This window comes from Aegilops tauschii, chromosome 2 (genome assembly GCF_002575655.3).
Source record: "Aegilops tauschii subsp. strangulata cultivar AL8/78 chromosome 2, Aet v6.0, whole genome shotgun sequence".
Classification (NCBI taxonomy): domain Eukaryota; kingdom Viridiplantae; phylum Streptophyta; class Magnoliopsida; order Poales; family Poaceae; genus Aegilops; species Aegilops tauschii.
Window position 1 is genome coordinate 646,078,823 of NC_053036.3, and position 19,426 is coordinate 646,098,248.

General features: G+C 45.0%; 1 protein-coding gene across 1 annotated transcript; it reads right to left on the reverse strand.

Moving 5' to 3' along the window:
• Positions 1-13,160: 13,160 nt before the first annotated feature.
• LOC109745178 (peroxidase 66) lies at positions 13,161-14,564 on the reverse strand. The gene has a single exon (XM_020304316.4). It carries the CDS (start codon positions 14,448-14,450, stop codon positions 13,416-13,418), a length of 1,035 nt encoding a protein of 344 aa, XP_020159905.1. The 5' UTR covers positions 14,451-14,564; the 3' UTR covers positions 13,161-13,415.
• Between the last annotated feature and the right edge of the window lie 4,862 nt (positions 14,565-19,426).

The following is a 19,426-nucleotide window of genomic DNA, read 5'->3' on the forward strand; positions in this document are numbered from 1 at the left end:
TGGCGTAGTCTCGAATCCGTCGAAGATCAAGTCTCCGCGGATATCTGCGACGTAGTTCAAGCTTCCGAATCTGACCTGATGGCCAGGGGCGTAGCTATCGATCTGCTCCAGATGGCCAAGTGAGTTGGCCCGCAGTGCGAAGCTGCCGAATATGAAGATCTGTTCGGGGAGGAAAACTTCCCCTTGGACAACATTGTTCTAGATGATTGAAGGAGCCATCAAACCTTTTGAGGACGGCACAGTGGAACTCTCAATGAAAGCACCAATGTCGGTGTCAAAACCAGCGGATCTCGGGTAGGGGGTCCCGAACTGTTCGTCTAAGGTTGATGGTAACAGGAGACATGGGACACAATGTTTACCCAGGTTCGGGCCCTCTCTATGGAGATAATACCCTACTTCCTGCTTGATTGATCTTGATGAATATGAGTATTACAAGAGTTGATCTACCACAAGATCGTAAGGGCTAAAACCCTAGAAGTCTAGCCTGTATGACTATCTCTGTCCTTCGGACTAAGCCCTTCGGTTTATATAGACACCGGAGGGGATTAGGGTTGTACAAAGTCGGTTACAGAGAAAGGAATTTTCATATTTGGAGGCCAAGCTTGCCTTCCATGCCAAGGAGAGTCCCATCCGGACACGGGAGAGAGTCTTTGGTCTTGTATCTTCATAGCCCATTAATCCGGCCCATGTCCAACAGGCCGGACGCCAGAGGACCCCTTAGTCCAGGACTCCCTCAGGGGCCGCCCCCCCCCCAAACCCTACCCCAATTAGGATTGGGCCTAGGGGGCGCACGCCACACCTGGCCGCCTCCTCCTCTCTTCCACTATGGCCCATGAAGGCCCAACAACCCCCCGAGGGGTTCCGGTAACCCCCCGGTACTCCGGAAAATGCCCGAACCTATCCGAAACCTTTCCGGTGTCCAAACATAACCTTCCAATATATCAATCTTCATGTCTCGACCATTTCGAGACTCCTCGTCATGTCCGTGATCACATCCGGGACTCCGAACTACCTTCGGTACATCAAAACACATAAACTCATAATACCGATCGTCATCGAACGTTAAGCGTGCGGACCCTGCGGGTACGAGAACTATGTAGACATGACCGAGACTCATCTCCGGTCAATAACCAATAGCGGAACCTGGATGCTCATATTAGTTCCTACATATTCTACAAAGATCTTTATCGGTCAAACCGCATAACAACATACGTTGTTCCCTTTGTCATCAGTATGTTACTTGCCCGAGATTCGATCGTCGGTATCATCATACCTATTTCAATCTCGTTACTGGCAAGTCTCTTTACTCGTTCCGTAGTGCATCATCCCATAACTAACTCATTAGTCACATTGCTTGCAAGGCTTATAGTGATGTGCATTACCGAGAGGGCCCAGATATACCTCTCCGACAATCGGAGTGACAAATCCTAATCTCGATCTATGCCAAGTCAACAAACACCATCAGAGACACCTGTAGAGCATATTTATAATTACCCAGTTACGTTGTGACGTTTGATAGCACACTAAGTGTTCCTCCAGTATTCGGGAGTTGCATAATCTCATAGTCATAGGAACATGTATAAGTCATGAAGAAAGCAATAGCAACAAACTAACGATCATCGTGCTAAGCTAACGGATGGGTCTTGTCAATCACATTATTCTCTAATGATGTGATCCCGTTCATCAAATGAAAACTCATGTCTATGGCTAGGAAACTTAACCACCTTTGATTAACGAGCTAGTCAAGTAGAGGCATACTAGTGACACTCTGTTTGTCTATGTATTCACACATGTACTAAGTTTCCGGTTAATACAATTCTAGCATGAATAATAAACATTTATCATGATATAAGGAAATATAAATAAAAACTTTATTATTGTCTTGCTACCTCTTGAGCACTGTGTTGGTTTTCCCTTGAAGAGGAAAGGGTGATGCAGTAAAGTAGCATAAGTATTTCCCTCAGTTTTTGAGAACCAAGGTATCAATCCAGTAGGAGGCCACGCACGAGTCCCTCGCACCTACACAAACAAATAAAAACCTCGCAACCAATGCAATAAAGGGGTTGTCAATCCCTTCGGTCACTTACGAAAGTGAGATCTGATAGATATGATAAGATAATATGTTTGGTATTTTTATAATAAAGATGCAAAGTAAAATAAAAGGCAATAAAAATAGCAAAGTGTTGGAAGATTAATATGATGGAAAATAGACCCGGGGGCCATAGGTTTCACTAGTGGCTTCTCTCAAGAGCATAAGTATTACGGTGGGTGAACAAATTACTGTTGAGCAATTGATAGAATTGAGCATAGTTATGAGAATATCTAGGTATGATCATGTATATAGGCATCACGTCCGCGACAAGTAGACCGACTCCTGCCTGCATCTACTACTATTACTCCACACATCGACCGCTATGCAGCATGCATCTAGAGTATTAAGTTCATAAGAACAGAGTAACGCTTTAAGCAAGATGACATGATGTAGAGGGATAAACTCATGCAATATGAAATAAACCCCATCTTTTTATCCTTGATGGCAACAATACAATACGTGCCTTGCTGCCCCTACTGTCACTGGGAAAGGACACCGCAAGATTGAACCCAAAGCTAAGCACTTCTCCCATTGCAAGAAAGATCAATCTAGTAGGCCAAACCAAACTGATAATTCGAAGAGACTTGCAAAGATAACAAATCATACATAAAAGAATTCAGAGAAGATTCAAATATTGTTCATAGATAAACTTGATCATAAACCCACAATTCATCAGTCTCAACAAACACACCGCAAAAGAAGATTACATCGAATAGATCACGAGAATCGTGGAGAACTATGTATTGAGATCCAAAGAGAGAGAAGAAGCCATCTAGCTAATAACTATGGACCCGAAGGTCTGAGCTAAACTACTCACACATCATCGGAGAGGCTATGGTGTTGATGTAGAAGCCCTCCGTGCTCAATGCCCCCTCCGGCAGGACGCCGGAAAAGGCCCCAAGATGGGAGGGTACAGAAGGTTGCGGCGGTGGAATTAGGTTTTCGTGGATGCTTCTGTTGGTTTGGGGGTACGTAGGTATATATAGGAGGAAGAAGTACGTCGGTGGAGCAACATGGGCCCCACGAGGGTGGAGGGCGCGCCCAGGGGGGTAGGCGCGCCCCCCTACCTCGTGCCCTCCTGGTTGCTTTCTTGACGTAGGGTCCAAGTCCTCTGGATCACGTTTGTTCCGAAAATCACGTTCCCGAAGGTTTCATTCCGTTTGGACTCTGTTTGATATTCTCTTTCTGCGACACACTAAAATAGGCAAAAAAAACAACAATTTGGGCTGGGCCTCCGGTTAATAGGTTAGTCCCAAGAATAATATAAAAGCGTATAACAAAGCCCATTAATCATCCAAAGCAGAATATAATATAGCATGAAGCAATAAAAAATTATAGATACGTTGGAGACATATCATGTCTCTAGGGCATATTTTCTTCAATCTTTACCTCTCGACCATTTCGAGACTCCTCGCCATGTCCGTGTCATCCGGGACTGTGAACAACATTCTCTCACCAAATCACATAACTCATATAAGACAAAATCGTCATCGAACGTTAAGCGTGCGGACCCTACGGGTTCGAGAACTATGTAGACATGGCCGAGACACCTCTCTAGTCAATAACCAATAGCGGAACCTGGATGCTCATATTGGTTCCTACATATTCTATGAAGATCTTTATCGGTCGTACTGTAGACAACATACGTTATTCCCTTTGTCATCGGTATGTTACTTGCCCGAGATTTGATCTTCGGTATCTTCATACCTAGTTCAATCTCGTCACAGGCAAATCTCTTTACTCGTTCCGTAATACATCATCCCGCAACTAACTTATTAGTCACATTCCTTGCAAGGCTTCTTTTGATGTGTATTACCGAGAGGGCCCAGAGATACCTCTCCGATACTCGGAGTGACAAAACCTAATCTTGATCTATGCCAACCTAACAAACACCTTCGGAGATACCTGTAGAGCATCTTTGTAATCACCCGGTTATGTTGTGGAATTTGATAGCACACAAGGTATTCCTCCGGTATCCGGGAGTTGCATAATCTCATAGTCAAAGGAATATGTATATGACATGAAGAAAGCTATAGCAAAAAAAACTTAACAATCAATATGCTAAGCTAACGGATGAGTCTTGTCCATCACATCATTCTCCTAATGATGTGATCCTGTTCATCAAATGACAACACATGTCTATGGTTAGGAAACTTTACCATCTTTGATTAACGAGCTAGTCTAGTATAGGCTTACTAGGGACACGGTGTTTTGTCTATGTATCCACACATGTATAAAGTTTCCAGTTAATACAATTCTAGCATGAATAAAAAAACATTTATCATGATATAAGGAAATATAAATAACAACTTTATTATTGCCTCTAGGGCATATTTCCTTCAGTTTGATCTGTCCATGTGTACTGCTAGTTCCTACTATCCATGTGTAGTGTCTTGTGGCGTTGATGACACTTACGTTTGTAGGACATGACCACGCAAACGCAAGAGTTTAGTCAGGCCACCGTGCTGTTCGAGAGCCAGTTCCCACCGTCCTACGTCGAGGACTCCCAGCCTCCTATGGACCAGATGCCTCCTGATTCAGAGGTTTTTGAAGTGCCGCCTACGGACTCCCGGCCCAATGTTGTTGCTCATGCTGCTGCTCAAAAAAGGCAGCGCAAAGGAGAAGTAGGATGGCTAGGGGAACAACATGAAATGGCAGTCGTTCCTCTCCACTTTCGTGCTTAACAAGATGTGTGAGATCATAGCTAGTGAGGTGAGGACTGACAAGGGCTTCAAGGAGGTGGACTTGAACCTTGTTGCAAAGCAGGTGTTCAACTTCTGGGGACAGGAGGTCACCTTGACCCAGGTGTACAACCACCTGAGGAAGTGGAGAGCGAGGTGGATCACCGCATCCAAGCTCAGAGACCTCAGCGGCGCTTCGTGGGATTAGGACACCTACTCGATCCTTCTAAAGGCAGAGCACTACAAGGCCACATCGCGGTTAGCTCACAAACCATGCCATTCTAACAAACCAGCAGTTTAAGCCTATAAACCATTGTCATACTAACTAACCTTTCTGCCTTGTTTCTTTTTAGGCTCACCCCAAGGACGCAGAGTTCCTCAACACCCCTATCCAGAACTACCACCAGATGCACCGGATCTTCTCCTTCAAGATGGCAACCAGCAAGCATGCCATGGGCTCTAGTCCGCCGCTGCGCTTGCCGATGCCCAATTATCCAGACACCCAGGAGTCAGACACCATCAACGTTGATGCTCCTGAGAAGGATGGTGAGCACATTCCTGTGCTTGGTAGGAAGAGGAAGCGGGAAGGCTTAATGGAGGAGGAGCTGAGCGTCTTCAGCAGCATGATTGAGGCGGTGAAGGAGGTGGCCACCGCCATCAGGGAGAGCAAGAGTGTGGAGGTCCACCCTGAGCTCTACAGCGCCGTCATGGAGCAGATTGGCTTAAGCCTAGAGGCTCTCATGGTGGCTCTTAGCCACCTGCTGGACAACAAAGCCCAGGGTGTTGGGTTTGTTGCCATGAGAGCAACCGACAGGGTGCTCTGACAGAGGACCTGGCTAGGCAAGCACTACTACTAGTGTTTTCTTCTGCTGGTGGCGACGGCGTGCATGATTCTCGACGGCGATGGCGACAAGGACGACAATGATGGCATATATTTTGTATAATTAGGGCTTGAAAACAATCTTATGGTCTGTATATTTTGGTGAGGTGATATATACTAACCCCTCATAGTGATCTTCGCGGCGATCACGAACTTGTGGTGGTAGGATTACACCCTCTTTTGGATATGGTGGTAGGATGACACCAAGTAGCGGTAGGTTGAACTTGCTATGATCATGCAATCTTACTAATGTTGTTCTGCTCCATTGCTTACTCCTAGAGTTCTTCATTGCTTGTTTTTTGTGTGTTCCAATGCTTGTTGCTTGAACTTATAGCTCGTTTGCACTGCTAGGGCAAGTGGTATGTGGTATTCGAAGTTAAGGTTCCAGGGGTTTACAGTTCATGGGAAGCTTGCAACAAACAAGTTTTAGGGTACGTCGACAACAACCACAGAGGAGGTTTTAAGACTACGTAGGCGGCAGAAGATGGTTACTCCAAGTATGTGCGAGAGCATTCATGTAGCGAGGTTGAGGTTGGCAAGGTGGATCGTCCGTTAGGGTTGTAGAATATCATCATCTTCGTCCAGTTCATCGTCAGTGTTGTGGCGTTGGTGTGCTCGGTGTGAATGTGTTCAAGGTGTAGTAGTATTGGTAATTAAGCTCACCAAGTAGGGTACTAGATGAGCACAACTCTATGCTCGTATGCAACCAAACAACGTGCACTCGTGTGAGCACATACAATATGAGCAACGAAACGTGATGCACAAAGACGTCGCTATGATGCATGAAGAGGACATACATGCAACCAATCAACATGCAGATGTTGGTTTTTGCCTGCATATGCTCGATTAGGCCCAATTGAAATAACTATGCAAATAGGCATAAAACGATACGAGCAACAAAACACGCCCTATATCTCTTTCCGGTGATCGGCCCGTCCATGTAAGGGCTACAGCGACGTACCCGCCCACAGGTTTTACTGGGCCCCAGGTACTCGAGGTTATGTAGTTGTTGACTTGTTGGGTGACCGGGCAATGACATCTCGGATCTCGACGCATGCATGCACCTTCACTTCTTGAAAGCTAGTCACTCGCAACTTGGGGGTGTTTGGTTCAGGGACTTTTTAGTCCCAGAGACTAGAAAAAGTCCCTAAAAAGTCCCTAGAAACCAAACAGGAGGGACTTTTTCTACAGGGACTAGAAAAAGACTCTACTATAGAATCTTTTTTGATTAGTCCCTGGGACTAGAAAAAGTCCTAGGACTTCTGAACCAAACACCCCTTGGTCGGTACCTCATGCATGTTGATTTAATTATTTTGAGAAATCACCACATGCATGCTAATTGACGAAACTGAAAGTTATCATGTTGCTAGTGCAAAACTGTGCTAGGAGACACCTGCTACTTCCGGACGGTCAAAAAAGTCTCTGGAAAATAGGTCCACTGAGAGCGCATACCGTATCAATCCGTTTTGTCAAATTTTATTTTTGACAAATCCGTTTTTGTCAACTAATGTACCGAGAGCGATAACAGGCTGAGTCGTACTGATGTGTACGTATGTGTGAGGATAAATAATGAAGGTGGCGCGCCGATCATGGCACACAGGCGTGAGGCAGCCACTCGACTCATTCGTAGAAAGTGATCATATAATAATATGGAGTACTCTATCTGTATAGCTAGAATAATATTTCTATCATGTAGTAGGTGCAAGTTGCCGGAGATGGAGGGAGATGTTGGAACGGTACGTGGTGTACCCGTGGTCGGCACGATCGATCGATGTCCTGGATTAATCGGTGTGTACGTGGCACGTGCGAGGAGGAGACTAAAGTTGCATTCAGCTCACAGCTGGATCAAGCTCGGACTCTCTTTTTTGGCCAAAGATCAAAAGCTCGTACTATGTCGTAGAGTGGGTACGAAAGATTGTTTTTCTTTTCAAATAGAGGTTTTTATTGGACCTGTGAAAGCAGTTTTAGGGCCAGCGTACGTACGCTGCGCGCCCACAGTTTCAGTTTTGCTACTGCTCCCAAGTTAATTGCGGTAGCTTCTGCGTGTTAAGACAGTGCAAACATGCATGCATGCCAGTACACGTACAGCTTTCACCGTACGACCAGCCATATGTAGACGACAAGCATGCATGGATCTTATCTTCTCGTGCGGATCGGTGTTGCAAATGCAAAATGGAGCCATGGAATGCACTTCGTGCCGGATGGGGCACAACACACTGTAGAGTAGGAAAAGCTGCACGAATCCGGGCTTAGATCACGCACTCATAGTCACCAACCACTCCCTTCGTAACCATGTGTATGTCGCAAATATAGAAGTGGAAAGGTTGAACAAAGAGATGACTCGTGCATGGGTGATCACGTGCTGGACAACTTTTGTGTGTTTGTTGTATGCTCGTGTACAGTAGTTCTCCGACTTGCGCTCGATCAGGCCAACTCCGACCCCATCCTGTCCGCACATCCGTTGGGATAAAACGAACGAACCAGACGGCCCAGCGCGCGGGCGCAAACGGACTTTTGTCCGTTTTCTGTCCGCTTTCGACCCATCCCCGGCTCAAGTTTATTCCGCTTTTGGGTTTAAATGGACAGCACGCGGACGCGCGTCCGTCTGCGCGTGTCCTCCCCTTGCACGCCCGTCGGTGGCACAGGGACGCTTTTTTCTATCCGTCCCCCTCCCTCTCTCCGGCCGCACCCCTCCACTCTTCCCCACTCTTCCCATCACCGCCGCCACCGCCGCTGCCATTGCAGCTGTGTAGCTCGGACGCGCGCTCGCCTAGCCCCTTCCCCTCGGCGCCCCTGAGCTACCCAACCACGGCCACCGGATTTGCGCACCCGCCGGCCGGATTTGGGCCGGATCCGGTCGATCTTGAGCTCGCCCGGCTGTGGGAGGCCGCGCCGCGCCATGGACTGGCCGGGCACCGGGCCGGAAGGCCCTGGCAGGGCCGCAAGGCCACATGCAGGCAGTGACTCCTCCTCTAACCGCTCGGATCTACACCGTCGGTGGTCCGCCGACAGATACACAAATGGCGGTCGGCCGGGCTCGGTGCTAGCCCAAAAGCTGGTCGGCGCAACGTTGCCACTCGTTAAGTGCGACCACTGCCCAAAAAAGGCCATGCGACGCGTGTCTACAACGTCGGAACATCCCGGATGGGTGTTCATCAAGTGCTTAAACGATGGGGTATGTGCTCTTTTTAGCTTCGGTTTGTGCTCTAGATTTGACTAGTTGTGCTAACTTCAAATTTTATTGTGTAGCATGGATGCAAGTTTTGGTATTGGGAAGAAGAGTACATCGATATATTGATAGAGCGCAATTTAGTAGATGTTCGTACGCTTTTAGCTAGCATAGAGGTTGTAGATGAGACAAGTGCACTTGTTGCTAGATTAGAGGCTAGACACGAGACTAGATGCGAGGAAGGAACCTCTACTTCTTTAGACTCGAAGAAGAAAGAAGCACGCAAGATCGAGCCTCCTCCATAGATAAACAATGAATGCATCGTGAGGGCACTAATCCAACTTATAGGAGCAGTTATTGAAGTTTGATATCTTCTAAAATGTATTATTGTGGTTCTTGTTTTCTTTGGTCTTACTGTTCTAGTCAAAATTTGGTGATGTATTCCCATGTATCAAAAATGAATGATGAAAAAAAGTTAAGGGCTTGCAAAAAAAAAAGTACGCGGACAGGATGCGGTCGGGATACGTCCGCGCGTTGGGCGTGCGGCCACCGCATCCCAGAAACAGTCCGGACACGACCTCACTGTCCTACCCAAATGAAAAGAATCCGGGCAAAACGGACATCCCTTTAAGGTCGCGCGGTGGAGTTGTCCTCATGTGTGGTGTGGTGCGTGGGATGGCGATCAAAGATGCTTTACCCCAAAAAAAAAAAAGCAAAGATGCTTTCGTTGGACTTGTCAAGAACACGAGGCTAGATATGGATATATTTGTTCTTTTGCTAGGGTGATGGGTCCACGGCAGGGCTGAGGACACAGCGTACAGTGCTAGTAGTACTACTAATAACTAGGTTCAGTGGCTGCTGGGCGACATCACATCACAATAATATCAAGGATCTCGATGCATACATATGCATGCACCTTCGAGTCAAGTTGTTACACCATTTGTCTACGGAGGAACTGATCAAATGTATCTGGACATGTACGTGTACGTACTGAGAGCGATAACAGTTTTTTTTTTTAGGGTAGAGCGATAACAGGTTGAATAGTACGACTAGTGCATATGTGTGAGCGTGAACACGAGAAAATTAAGGGCGTGGCTAGAATCAGCTGACCGAATTTACAATTTCGGCTAGTCACTTTTTTCCCGTCCACATCGGCGGCCCAGTCGTTTATTCATCCCAAGCACAGCCACTTCATATTCTAGTGGATTAGGCCCTTTCTAGTGCTTCACGGTGTATAGATGCTAATAATGCCGCATAGGCAGAAAAGTGATGTGCCAAAGCAATTAAAAAGGAGTGACAATATTACGGTAACCCCAGGAGGAAACCACCAATGCATGAAGGAGTTGAATTGTTAAACAATTAAATAAGAAAAGATAAGCTACAAAAACTAAACGCCTATGCATTGGGAGACTAGTTGCTAAGATTTTTAATGGACTTAGCACCTCATTCAATCACCAATTAGAGGACGAAATTACTTCACGTCCTCACAAGAAAAAGAAATTACTTCACGTGAGCCTTTTTCTTGAATTTCAAAGAGACAGACTTCTACAGTTAAAATATATTCTTACTTTTTTGTACTATGTGCACTTACAGTGTAGTATATCCTACGAATTTGAATAAAACACCATGCTTGTACGTGAGAGATAAAAAGGAAAAATAATAATGAAGATAAAAGGTGAAGACATCTGGATCACAAGCTACAGGGAACCCCACTTGGCCAATGTTTATCCATCTCTTTGTATTGTACGGCAGTCCAGTGAAGGAACTAGTGCCACTAAAAAAAATTGAAGTTATTAGGGCATTGATATTACCATTAAAGAAAAAAAGAAAATAAATAAACTAAAATAAATAATGACAAAATTTGCACATAATTTACAAAGAGATTACACTTTTTGTAATCATGATTTGTTTGCAAAAAGAAGTTTCCTAAGAAGGAATGAATTAGTGGATTTGATATTAACCATTCAGAAAATAGAAAAAGAAATAAAAACACAAAATAACAAAATTTGCACACAATTGCACTTTGGTATCATATGCAAGAATAAACATTAAAAATGGAAATTTAGAAAAAGAGGAAGTTTTCCAAGGAATGAATGAATTGGTTGCATTTGTATTTGATCCATGACGTCTCTACCTCTCAAAATCAAAAGAATGGAATTTTCGAAGGAAGCATGAATTAGTGGCATTGGTATCGCCCTTTAAAAATAAAATAAAATAAAATAAAATAAAATAATGACAAAACTGACACACAATTTACTCAGAAATTGTGACTTTTTTTATAATATGGAAGAATAAGCATATAATAGTGGAGTTTCACAAAAAGAAGTTTCCTAAGAAAGAAATAATTAATGGCTTTGTTACTATCCTTAAATAAGAAAGAAAATACAATAAAAACTAAAAAAATCGAAATAACAAAGCTTTCTAAGAAAAACAAACAAACGAGAGGCATTGGTATTACCCTTTTAGAAGAGAAGATGAAACAACATTAAAATATTAAATATTAGCGAAAGATCACAATATAATTTTTTCTAAGGAATATAATCTAAAACAAAAAAATTCAAAATTTGATTACAAAGAAATTGTGCTATTTTATAATTTTACCGATCATTAATTGCATTATTTGACTATGTGGAAGAATAAATTGGTGGCATCGGTATTACCCTTTAAAAAGAAAGAAAATAAAAAATTAAAACAAAAGATGACAACATTTTACACAATATTCACAAAAAATGTGTTTCCAGAATTATACAAAAATAAACATATAATAGTGTAATTTAGCAAAAACAATTCCTATAAAGGAATGAATTAGTGGCATTGATTTCACCCTTGAAGACAAAAGAAATAAAAAATAACAAGAAAGTTTAGAATAAGAAACAATGAATCGGTAGCCAAAGTATTACCATTTAAAGAAGAAAGATAACGAAAAAAGTTTAAAAAAACTTACACGCAACTTGGCTCTAGAATTGCACTTTTTGTAGTATGCAATAATGCAAACAATAATCATATAACAGTATTATTTTCACAGATATCGCATAGTATTGATGTGAATACATTTACACTCATCCAACATCCCCAAAATACCATAAAAGAAAAATAAATGCAACACGCTTATCAACAGCCAGAAAATTGGCTAACCCAAGTTAAAAATCCAGGAACTTACAAGTTGCTAAAGTGAAAAAATAAAGGTGGTGGGTCAATCATGAATGACATGGTAGGGCATGAGGCAGCCACTTGACTCGATCGCCGAAAGTGACAGTACTGGAGTAATATTGTACTTGTATGTACCATGTCGATCCGCAAAGTTGGTGCAAGTTGCCGGAAAAAAGGAGGGAGATATTTGGTCCCATGCAGATGCAGGCATGCGCGTGGTGGCCACGATGGATGTCCTCGATGATCTATTTAGTGCTACGTGGCACTCCCTGTGCATCATCAGCTCAGCGGTGGGGTGAAGATCAAAGATGTTCTTGTTGGACTTGTCGAGAACAGCCTTTGTCTCTTTTTTCGTCGAGCACCAGCTTTGGCAAACAAACATATTATATAATGGAGTAACATGCATGGTGATGATGCTACTACTACCACTAAAATTTAGAGTGTACAGTACAGTGATTACTTACTCCTAGTCGTAGCAGGGTTCAGGGCACTTGCACAAAAGTCATGGCGATGTACATGTATCCTTTTTGAAACAAAAAAAAAACATGTACATGTATTCGTTTTGTAGGGTTTACGTTCACAAATGCACCGGCGGCTAACCATGCACTATGTTTAAAGGTAAGCCGAGCACATGCATTGGTCTGGTCCATGCTACTGAGCTTATGTAGAGTCGCTTGGGCGTGCTGGATCATTCATTGTGATGATGAGCATGCATATGCTCGTTTCCTTGATGTGCTCAAGTGCTTTTGCGATTGATTGATGCAAATGCAGCGGCAGGCAGACGAGACCTTGTGCTCAGTGCATCTTTGAATGTTGAAAGGCTCTGTTTTGTTTTTCCTTCCTTTTATTTGAATAAAAAAATCACTTGTACACCCCCGTGATCGCGCATGCATGCAGGTATGGCTGCATGCACGAGAGTCAGGTACATCTTCTTCTGCACCTTGATTGATTTCCGTTTATATATCACGAGAGTCAGGTACACATGAGTGCGTGATATAAACTCAAGATTGCTCGATCGGCTGCTGCACACCAAAAAAACAAAACAGCGAGCAGCAGCTCGGTACTGGCCGTACGTACGTGCTGCTCTGCTCTCATCGCCTGCATCGATGAACACGTCAAAATACATACTACTACTATATGGAAGAGGTAAATACATCGGGAGTCGTAGAACTTGCATCTGGCGGTCAGTTTGATACACGAACTTATAAAATATATGAAATATACGTACAAAATAAAGAGCTACTAGATTTCAAAAGTGAGACCGGCATGAGAATCTACAAACATTTCTCGATGACATCGATGAGTCCGCACGTGTCGTCTTATTATTACTACTCCAACGCAACAAAAACAGTCAACACAAACCCACACACGAACACCACTAGTACAGCAGTGCACTACACGCTAACGTCACGCACGGTCTGCGGGCACTGCCGGAAACACCGATCATGCGGAAGCAGCGACGCCCTCCTCATCCTCCTCACCGGCGGCGTCCACGGCAGTCTCGATGACTACGGCGGTCTGGGCGTTGGTCCTAAAGCAGCTGAGGCGGCGGATCTCCCCGACGTTGCCCGCCGGCTTGGGCACGCTGGCGAGCTTGGTCATCGACTTGGCGAACTGCGCGAAGAAGGCCTCCTTGCTCGCGGCGAACTGCTTCACGATGGGTGCGGTGGTCTTGTTCTTGATCAGCGCCATGTCGGAGGTGAACACGCCCTGGTTGAACCCCAGCGCCTTGTAGTACCCGTTGTCGAACAGGTCCGGGGTGACCACGTCCAGGTTCTGCAGCCGGTCCGGGTTCTTGCTGCAGTTGGCGGCGAGCTTCCTGGAGAAGGTGTCGTCGGCGCGCTGAGACCGGTCGGAGAAGCTGCCGCACTGCGACCGGCCAATGGTGTGCGCTCCGGAGAGCGCCACGAGGTCGGCGACGTCGCCGAGGCCCCTGGTGCCGAAGGACTGCACCAGAGCGGCGACGCTGGTGGTGGCCGGCGACGGGAGGTCGAACACCTTGTCCTGTGACGCCGGGGCAAGGCTGTCGAGGTTTCCGAGGGGCACGGGGAAGGTGGGCCCGCCGGACGCGACGATGGCGGCGCGGGTGGCGAGCAGGGTGATGTCGGCGCAGGAGACGACGGGCCCGCAGGCGGCGTGCGCCGTGGACCGGATGGACTCGACGAGCTGCATGGCGCGCGGCTGGATGGTGAGGTTGGGGCCCAGCGCCGTCTCGCGGGCGGAGGTGGAGTTGAGGAGGATGGAGGCGTCGCAGCCCTGCGGGAAGCAGTCGTGGAAGTAGATGCGGACGAGGCCGGCGGCGATGGCGATTTCCCTCGTGAGGGCGGCCTGCACCGCCGCGCGCACGATGCCGTCCAGCTGCGGGCACGTCTCCGCGTGGAAGTCCGGGGACAGCGTGGACGAGAGGGCTGAGGCGGATGGGGAGAGCAGCAGGGCCAGGGTGCCCAGGACGGCCAGCAGTGAGCTGCTGCTCGCCATTGTTGGTGTGGAGCTTGAGCTTGAGCTGAAGCTTTCGAGTGCAATGGTGGTGGGCTTGTGTCTTCCTCACGTACGTCGAGTAGTGAGCATCATTTATAACTGGAACTGGTTCGGATCGTACCGACCACAGACAGTCACGCACTAGCCATGCATGTGCGCCGAAATATATTAAGGCAGCGTGACAGAGAAAAAATGGTGCGTGAGTGACTATAGCTACAGCAGCCTCTCACATGCTGAGTTTTAATTTGTCCTATCCCTGTATACAGTATCCCTACTACTACCATATACTCCCTCCATTCCTAAATATAAGTCTTTTTTGAGATTTCACTATGAACCACATACAGATGTATATAGATACATTATAAGTTTAGATTCATTCATTTTGCTCCGTATGTAGTCCATCTAGGGGAATCTCTACAAAGACTTATATTTAAGAACGAAGGGAGTACTTCTGCACAATAGCTAGACATCGCAAAATAGAATTTGGGTCAGTTAATTTTCGTAGCAAGGAGGCAGCCGAGGGAAGGAAGAAGCAATCACCACTCACCGGAGAAGCTACCCCATTATCTACCTTAAGGTGGTAGGGTGCCCCATAATATATCTTAGGAGTGTTGAGGGTAGGGGTGCAGTTTGCCGGGAAAAATGGATCGGCGGGGAGGGGGTGGGGAGGGGAGGCATTGCGGTTGTGGGAAGGGCGGGGCGGCGGCAGCATGCAATTAGGCCGACAGAAGATCGGGCGGTCCGAGGTTGAAGATGATGAACAGTAACCGTTCGGGAGGTTGAAGAAGATGAACGGGTCGTCTATCTTGCATCCAACGGCTCACAGGAATCGACTGACCCAAATTTGTTTTTTAGGCGACTTACATCTAGCCATTCCCATACTTCTATGTGTCGGTCGATTCCTTCCCAACGATTGGATCTGTCACGTATAATCCTCAATTAGACTTGAATTGTTCTCGCCAAGCACTACATAATTTTTCTTTCCTCCTGATGAAATGATGGCCTAGCCGTCTGTTGCCGCCACCCGCGCCCGACTGGCTGAGCGCATGCCTCGCCGCCCCCCCCCCCCCCCCCCCCCCTCCCCTGCGGCTCCTGCACTCAAACAATGAAGCCTTTGACTCAATCCCACCTAGTCGGATACACATGTGGGAAAATTGACTTATGGAAACAAATCTCAATCGCCTAGGAAATAGGAAAATCAATATTAAATTAGTTACCACATAGTGTATGTGTTAATAAGTTTGATCAACTAAACTCTTGAACTATTTATTTAGGGAATCGATTGATAGAAAAAAGAAAAACAGATGCATGAAGTCGCGTACTAAAGCTAGTCTCTGAAAGAGAACCAACCAGTAATTAAATGGTTAAGAGGGTGATTGTACCCTAGCCCACGATGAAACAAACACAGGTTTGGCACATGTATCTCATAAAAAAGTAATGTTCTTTTAGTGGGAGACGACATTCTCGTCGATAGCAAAGCGTCTATGGCGAGTTCATCAACCTCAAGACCCGCTGGATCAGTCTCTTGAAGGTGCTCACAAAAATATGGTGTGCATGTATGCATTCATAGGGATTGAGTGTATGTGAGCGTTCGCGTCTTTACTTTATTTTAGAAGAAAAAAACCTAGTCATTGAGAAGCAAAATACCTGTCCTTCAATGTTTTCTTATAACATAATACAGACACAGACGGTCATACACACGCGCATACACTCATCCTTATGAACACACACGTGCAGAACCCACCCATAGGAGCACCTCTGAGAGAGCTGGCATATCATCTTGAGATTGACAAAGCGTCACAATCTCCTCCCACTAAACACGCATCGCCAGAAGTTCTGAAATAAATCCTGAAATAGTGTGGGCATCATGACTTGAATCCTGATGGGCTGAGAATTCAACTGTCCTCCTAACCATTCAACCATGGTTTGCTTGACACACGTCCATCCATTTTGTTAATGCAGAAGTAGAGCACCTACTAATCTAGGGCACATAAAAAATATACGGGAATTCGGGCACATTATAATAGACCTACGGTTTTTTGTTTTTGTTTCGCGGGCAATAGACACTTACGTGTTGATAGGAGAACATGTTGAATACAAGTACTCCTGCACACGTATGTACGAGGGTAGACAAGAAAGGTACTTGGTAGTGCGTCGATCATGACATGCGCCGCGGCGTGAGGCAGCCAGAGTGATAGCGGAACAATATGAATAATACTGCCACTGCTACCATTGTCGACCCGTAAATTAAGTACAGTACGTACAAGCTGGCGGAAATGGCGCGAAATGTTTGGTGCGTGCATGCGCGTGGCTGGCCTCTGCACCGTGCGCGTGGTGGACACGATCCATGTCCTGGTCGGTTGGTACGTACGTGGCGAATGGTACTGTAGAATATTTGGGTAGGTTCGGTGGCTGTTGGGGGGCAGGACAATAATATCACAGGATCCAACACTAGAAGCATGCATGCAACACCAGGTAGAAGTTGCTCGCAACTCATGCATGTCATTTTCACCGTGCTAAATTCATACCCCCGTCCCTAAACATAAGCCTTTTACGGATTCCAATATGGATTACATATGAGCAAATGAGTGAATCTACACTCTTAAATACGTCCATATACATTTATATGTAGTCCATATTGAGATCTCTAAAAAGGCTTATATTTAGAAACGAAGAGAGTAATACATATTTTTTTAAGGGTCTAGGGGTCAGAAAACCGCCCATACGAATTTCCTATGTGTAGAAAAAACATCCATGAGTTTAACAAGCTACTCTTTCTGTTAATTTTTTTTTGTAAGCAAGCGAGCTACTCTATCTTTTGGCATACAAATGAAACTATAAGCATAAAACATCGTTTCTTTTGTAGGGTTTTTATCCCTTGTTTATTTCCTCTTGTAGGTCTTTCTTTTTGCTATTTTTGCGGTTTTGGGAGTGGTTCCGGTGTAAGATCTTTGGCAAACTTAGACGTGGTTGAAGAGGCAGTGTTTTCTTGTGCGACCATCTACCATCATCTTCGGCTGTAAACCATTGGCTCAACAAATTCTATATCGAAATCATGCTACCATGTTAGTATGTTTCACTCTGTCTTTGCATTGTGTGCTCTTCTAGAAAGATCCAATCGCCTTAAATTCTTACGCCCGCGGGAATGGTGTGTGTCATGTTTGCACACAGACTTGTCCCAACGTCACCAGCGACAACACAACAATGTAACTATTTTGGACAACATTCTTGAAATACCCTCAAGTGAGAGCATAACATCAGGAGGAGTCATAACACCCCACACATGTCGTCCATAGCGGCAACCTTTTGCCTTTCTCCTCCCATCGAACTGCCACGAAGGACATAATGACATGCGACTCATAACACCTTGGACAAATGACACAGTGTGGGGCCAAAACGGTAAAAAAAAACTATTATTTGATATGATAACACGCGCCGGCTCACAACAAACCCACAACCCGATGTGCCAAGAACTCCCCTTTTTAGGGAGCTTGCAAGTTGAAATAATACTTTGTACCATACCCCCCCCCCCCCCCCCTCCTCCCACCCACCCACACACATCAATTGTCCAAGGAGAAAGTGATGGCCACTTGACATTGCAAAAAGGTACTAGGAAATTAGAGTGTATGCTAGTACCACCAACAATATAATTTGTTTCAAAGAGGGGGTCAAGTCCAGCCTAGTTGATGCACGCAACCAAAGTACCACAAATTTAAAAGTATGGACTATATAGTAGTACGTGGGTCTTATCAAGTGATCACATATCTGCACTTGCGGCTAAGACTAGCCACAGTGGGAGTAACTTCAGCAGTAACATCAAGTCCAACTCAGCAAATTTGCTTATGTGGCAATGAGTTAATGAGGAGAGAGGGAGTTGTAGTAACTTAGCTAGTTACTGTAACATCACATGTTCCAATGCAATATGAGTCTATAACATAATAAATGAACCTTTGCATGTTACCATACTTATGTTACTATCCACTATGAAGGTAGTAGCATATGTTACTCTCCATTGTGGCTAGTCTAAGCGTGCCCTTGGTTTACGGCGGAGTACATGGTATGATCTGTCCACACTAATTAAAAAATGTTCTGGTCCACACTAAGCTAGAGAGCCTAATGCTATGTTTGATCGAGTTCTGGATTCTAAAAATGCTGTTGTGAGTTGGTTGAGCCTAAGTGAGAGGAGCTGTAGTGGGTTGCATGGTGGAAATGCTCACTGTGTCCTCATGGTCCTACATAATTCTAGGCCTCATGAGTGCTCCAAACTAATTTCACAACTATGCATGATTTCCACATGAAGAAGTACAATGATCTCTCGAGTTTTTCGCCAATTAACACTCAGTTAGTTTAAAAGCTGAGTTAAAAAAGAAAGTGACGATGAGCATGCAGCTGGGCCGGTGTTTGGTGGAGCGTGAAACAAATCAAAGGACAAGTCGATCGCGTGCTCAGAGGGGCAGGAGTATACCTTGCTCATTGTATGCCAAAGCTATTTCTCGCCTTTTGCGAGACGGTGTACCAATTCTGGTTCCAGCAGGAGCGGTTTTTTGGCATGTTTTTCTTCTGCATGCCTCCTGTGTCGGTTTTTAACTTTTTTCTTGTGATTTTTGGTTTTGTATTTCTTAGCGTCTTGCCGTCTTTCATCAATCTCTCGTTTTTTATTTTTTATTTTCTATGTTAGTTTTTTTCTTTCTTTCTTTTGTTTTAACCAGTTTTCTTCTGTTTTCTTTTATTTTTCTTATTTTCTATCTCTCTTCAACACATCTCCACTTTTCTCAGTACATAGTGTATATATTTCTGTTCATGCGTAACCTTTTTTGAAGCACGTTAAACATTTTTGAGACACAGTGAACATTTTTTTCAAATAAATGTTTTTCAACATTTTTCTGAATACATGTTAAAAAAATTTCAACTATAAGTTGAACTTTATTTAATGGCACCAGATATATTTTTAAAATTACGCAAACGTTTTTACATCA

Bases quoted from the DNA above. Each gene is read 5' to 3' on its own strand.
- LOC109745178 (XM_020304316.4), bottom strand. From the start codon at position 14,450: ATGGCGAGCAGCAGCTCACTGCTGGCCGTCCTGGGCACCCTGGCCCTG.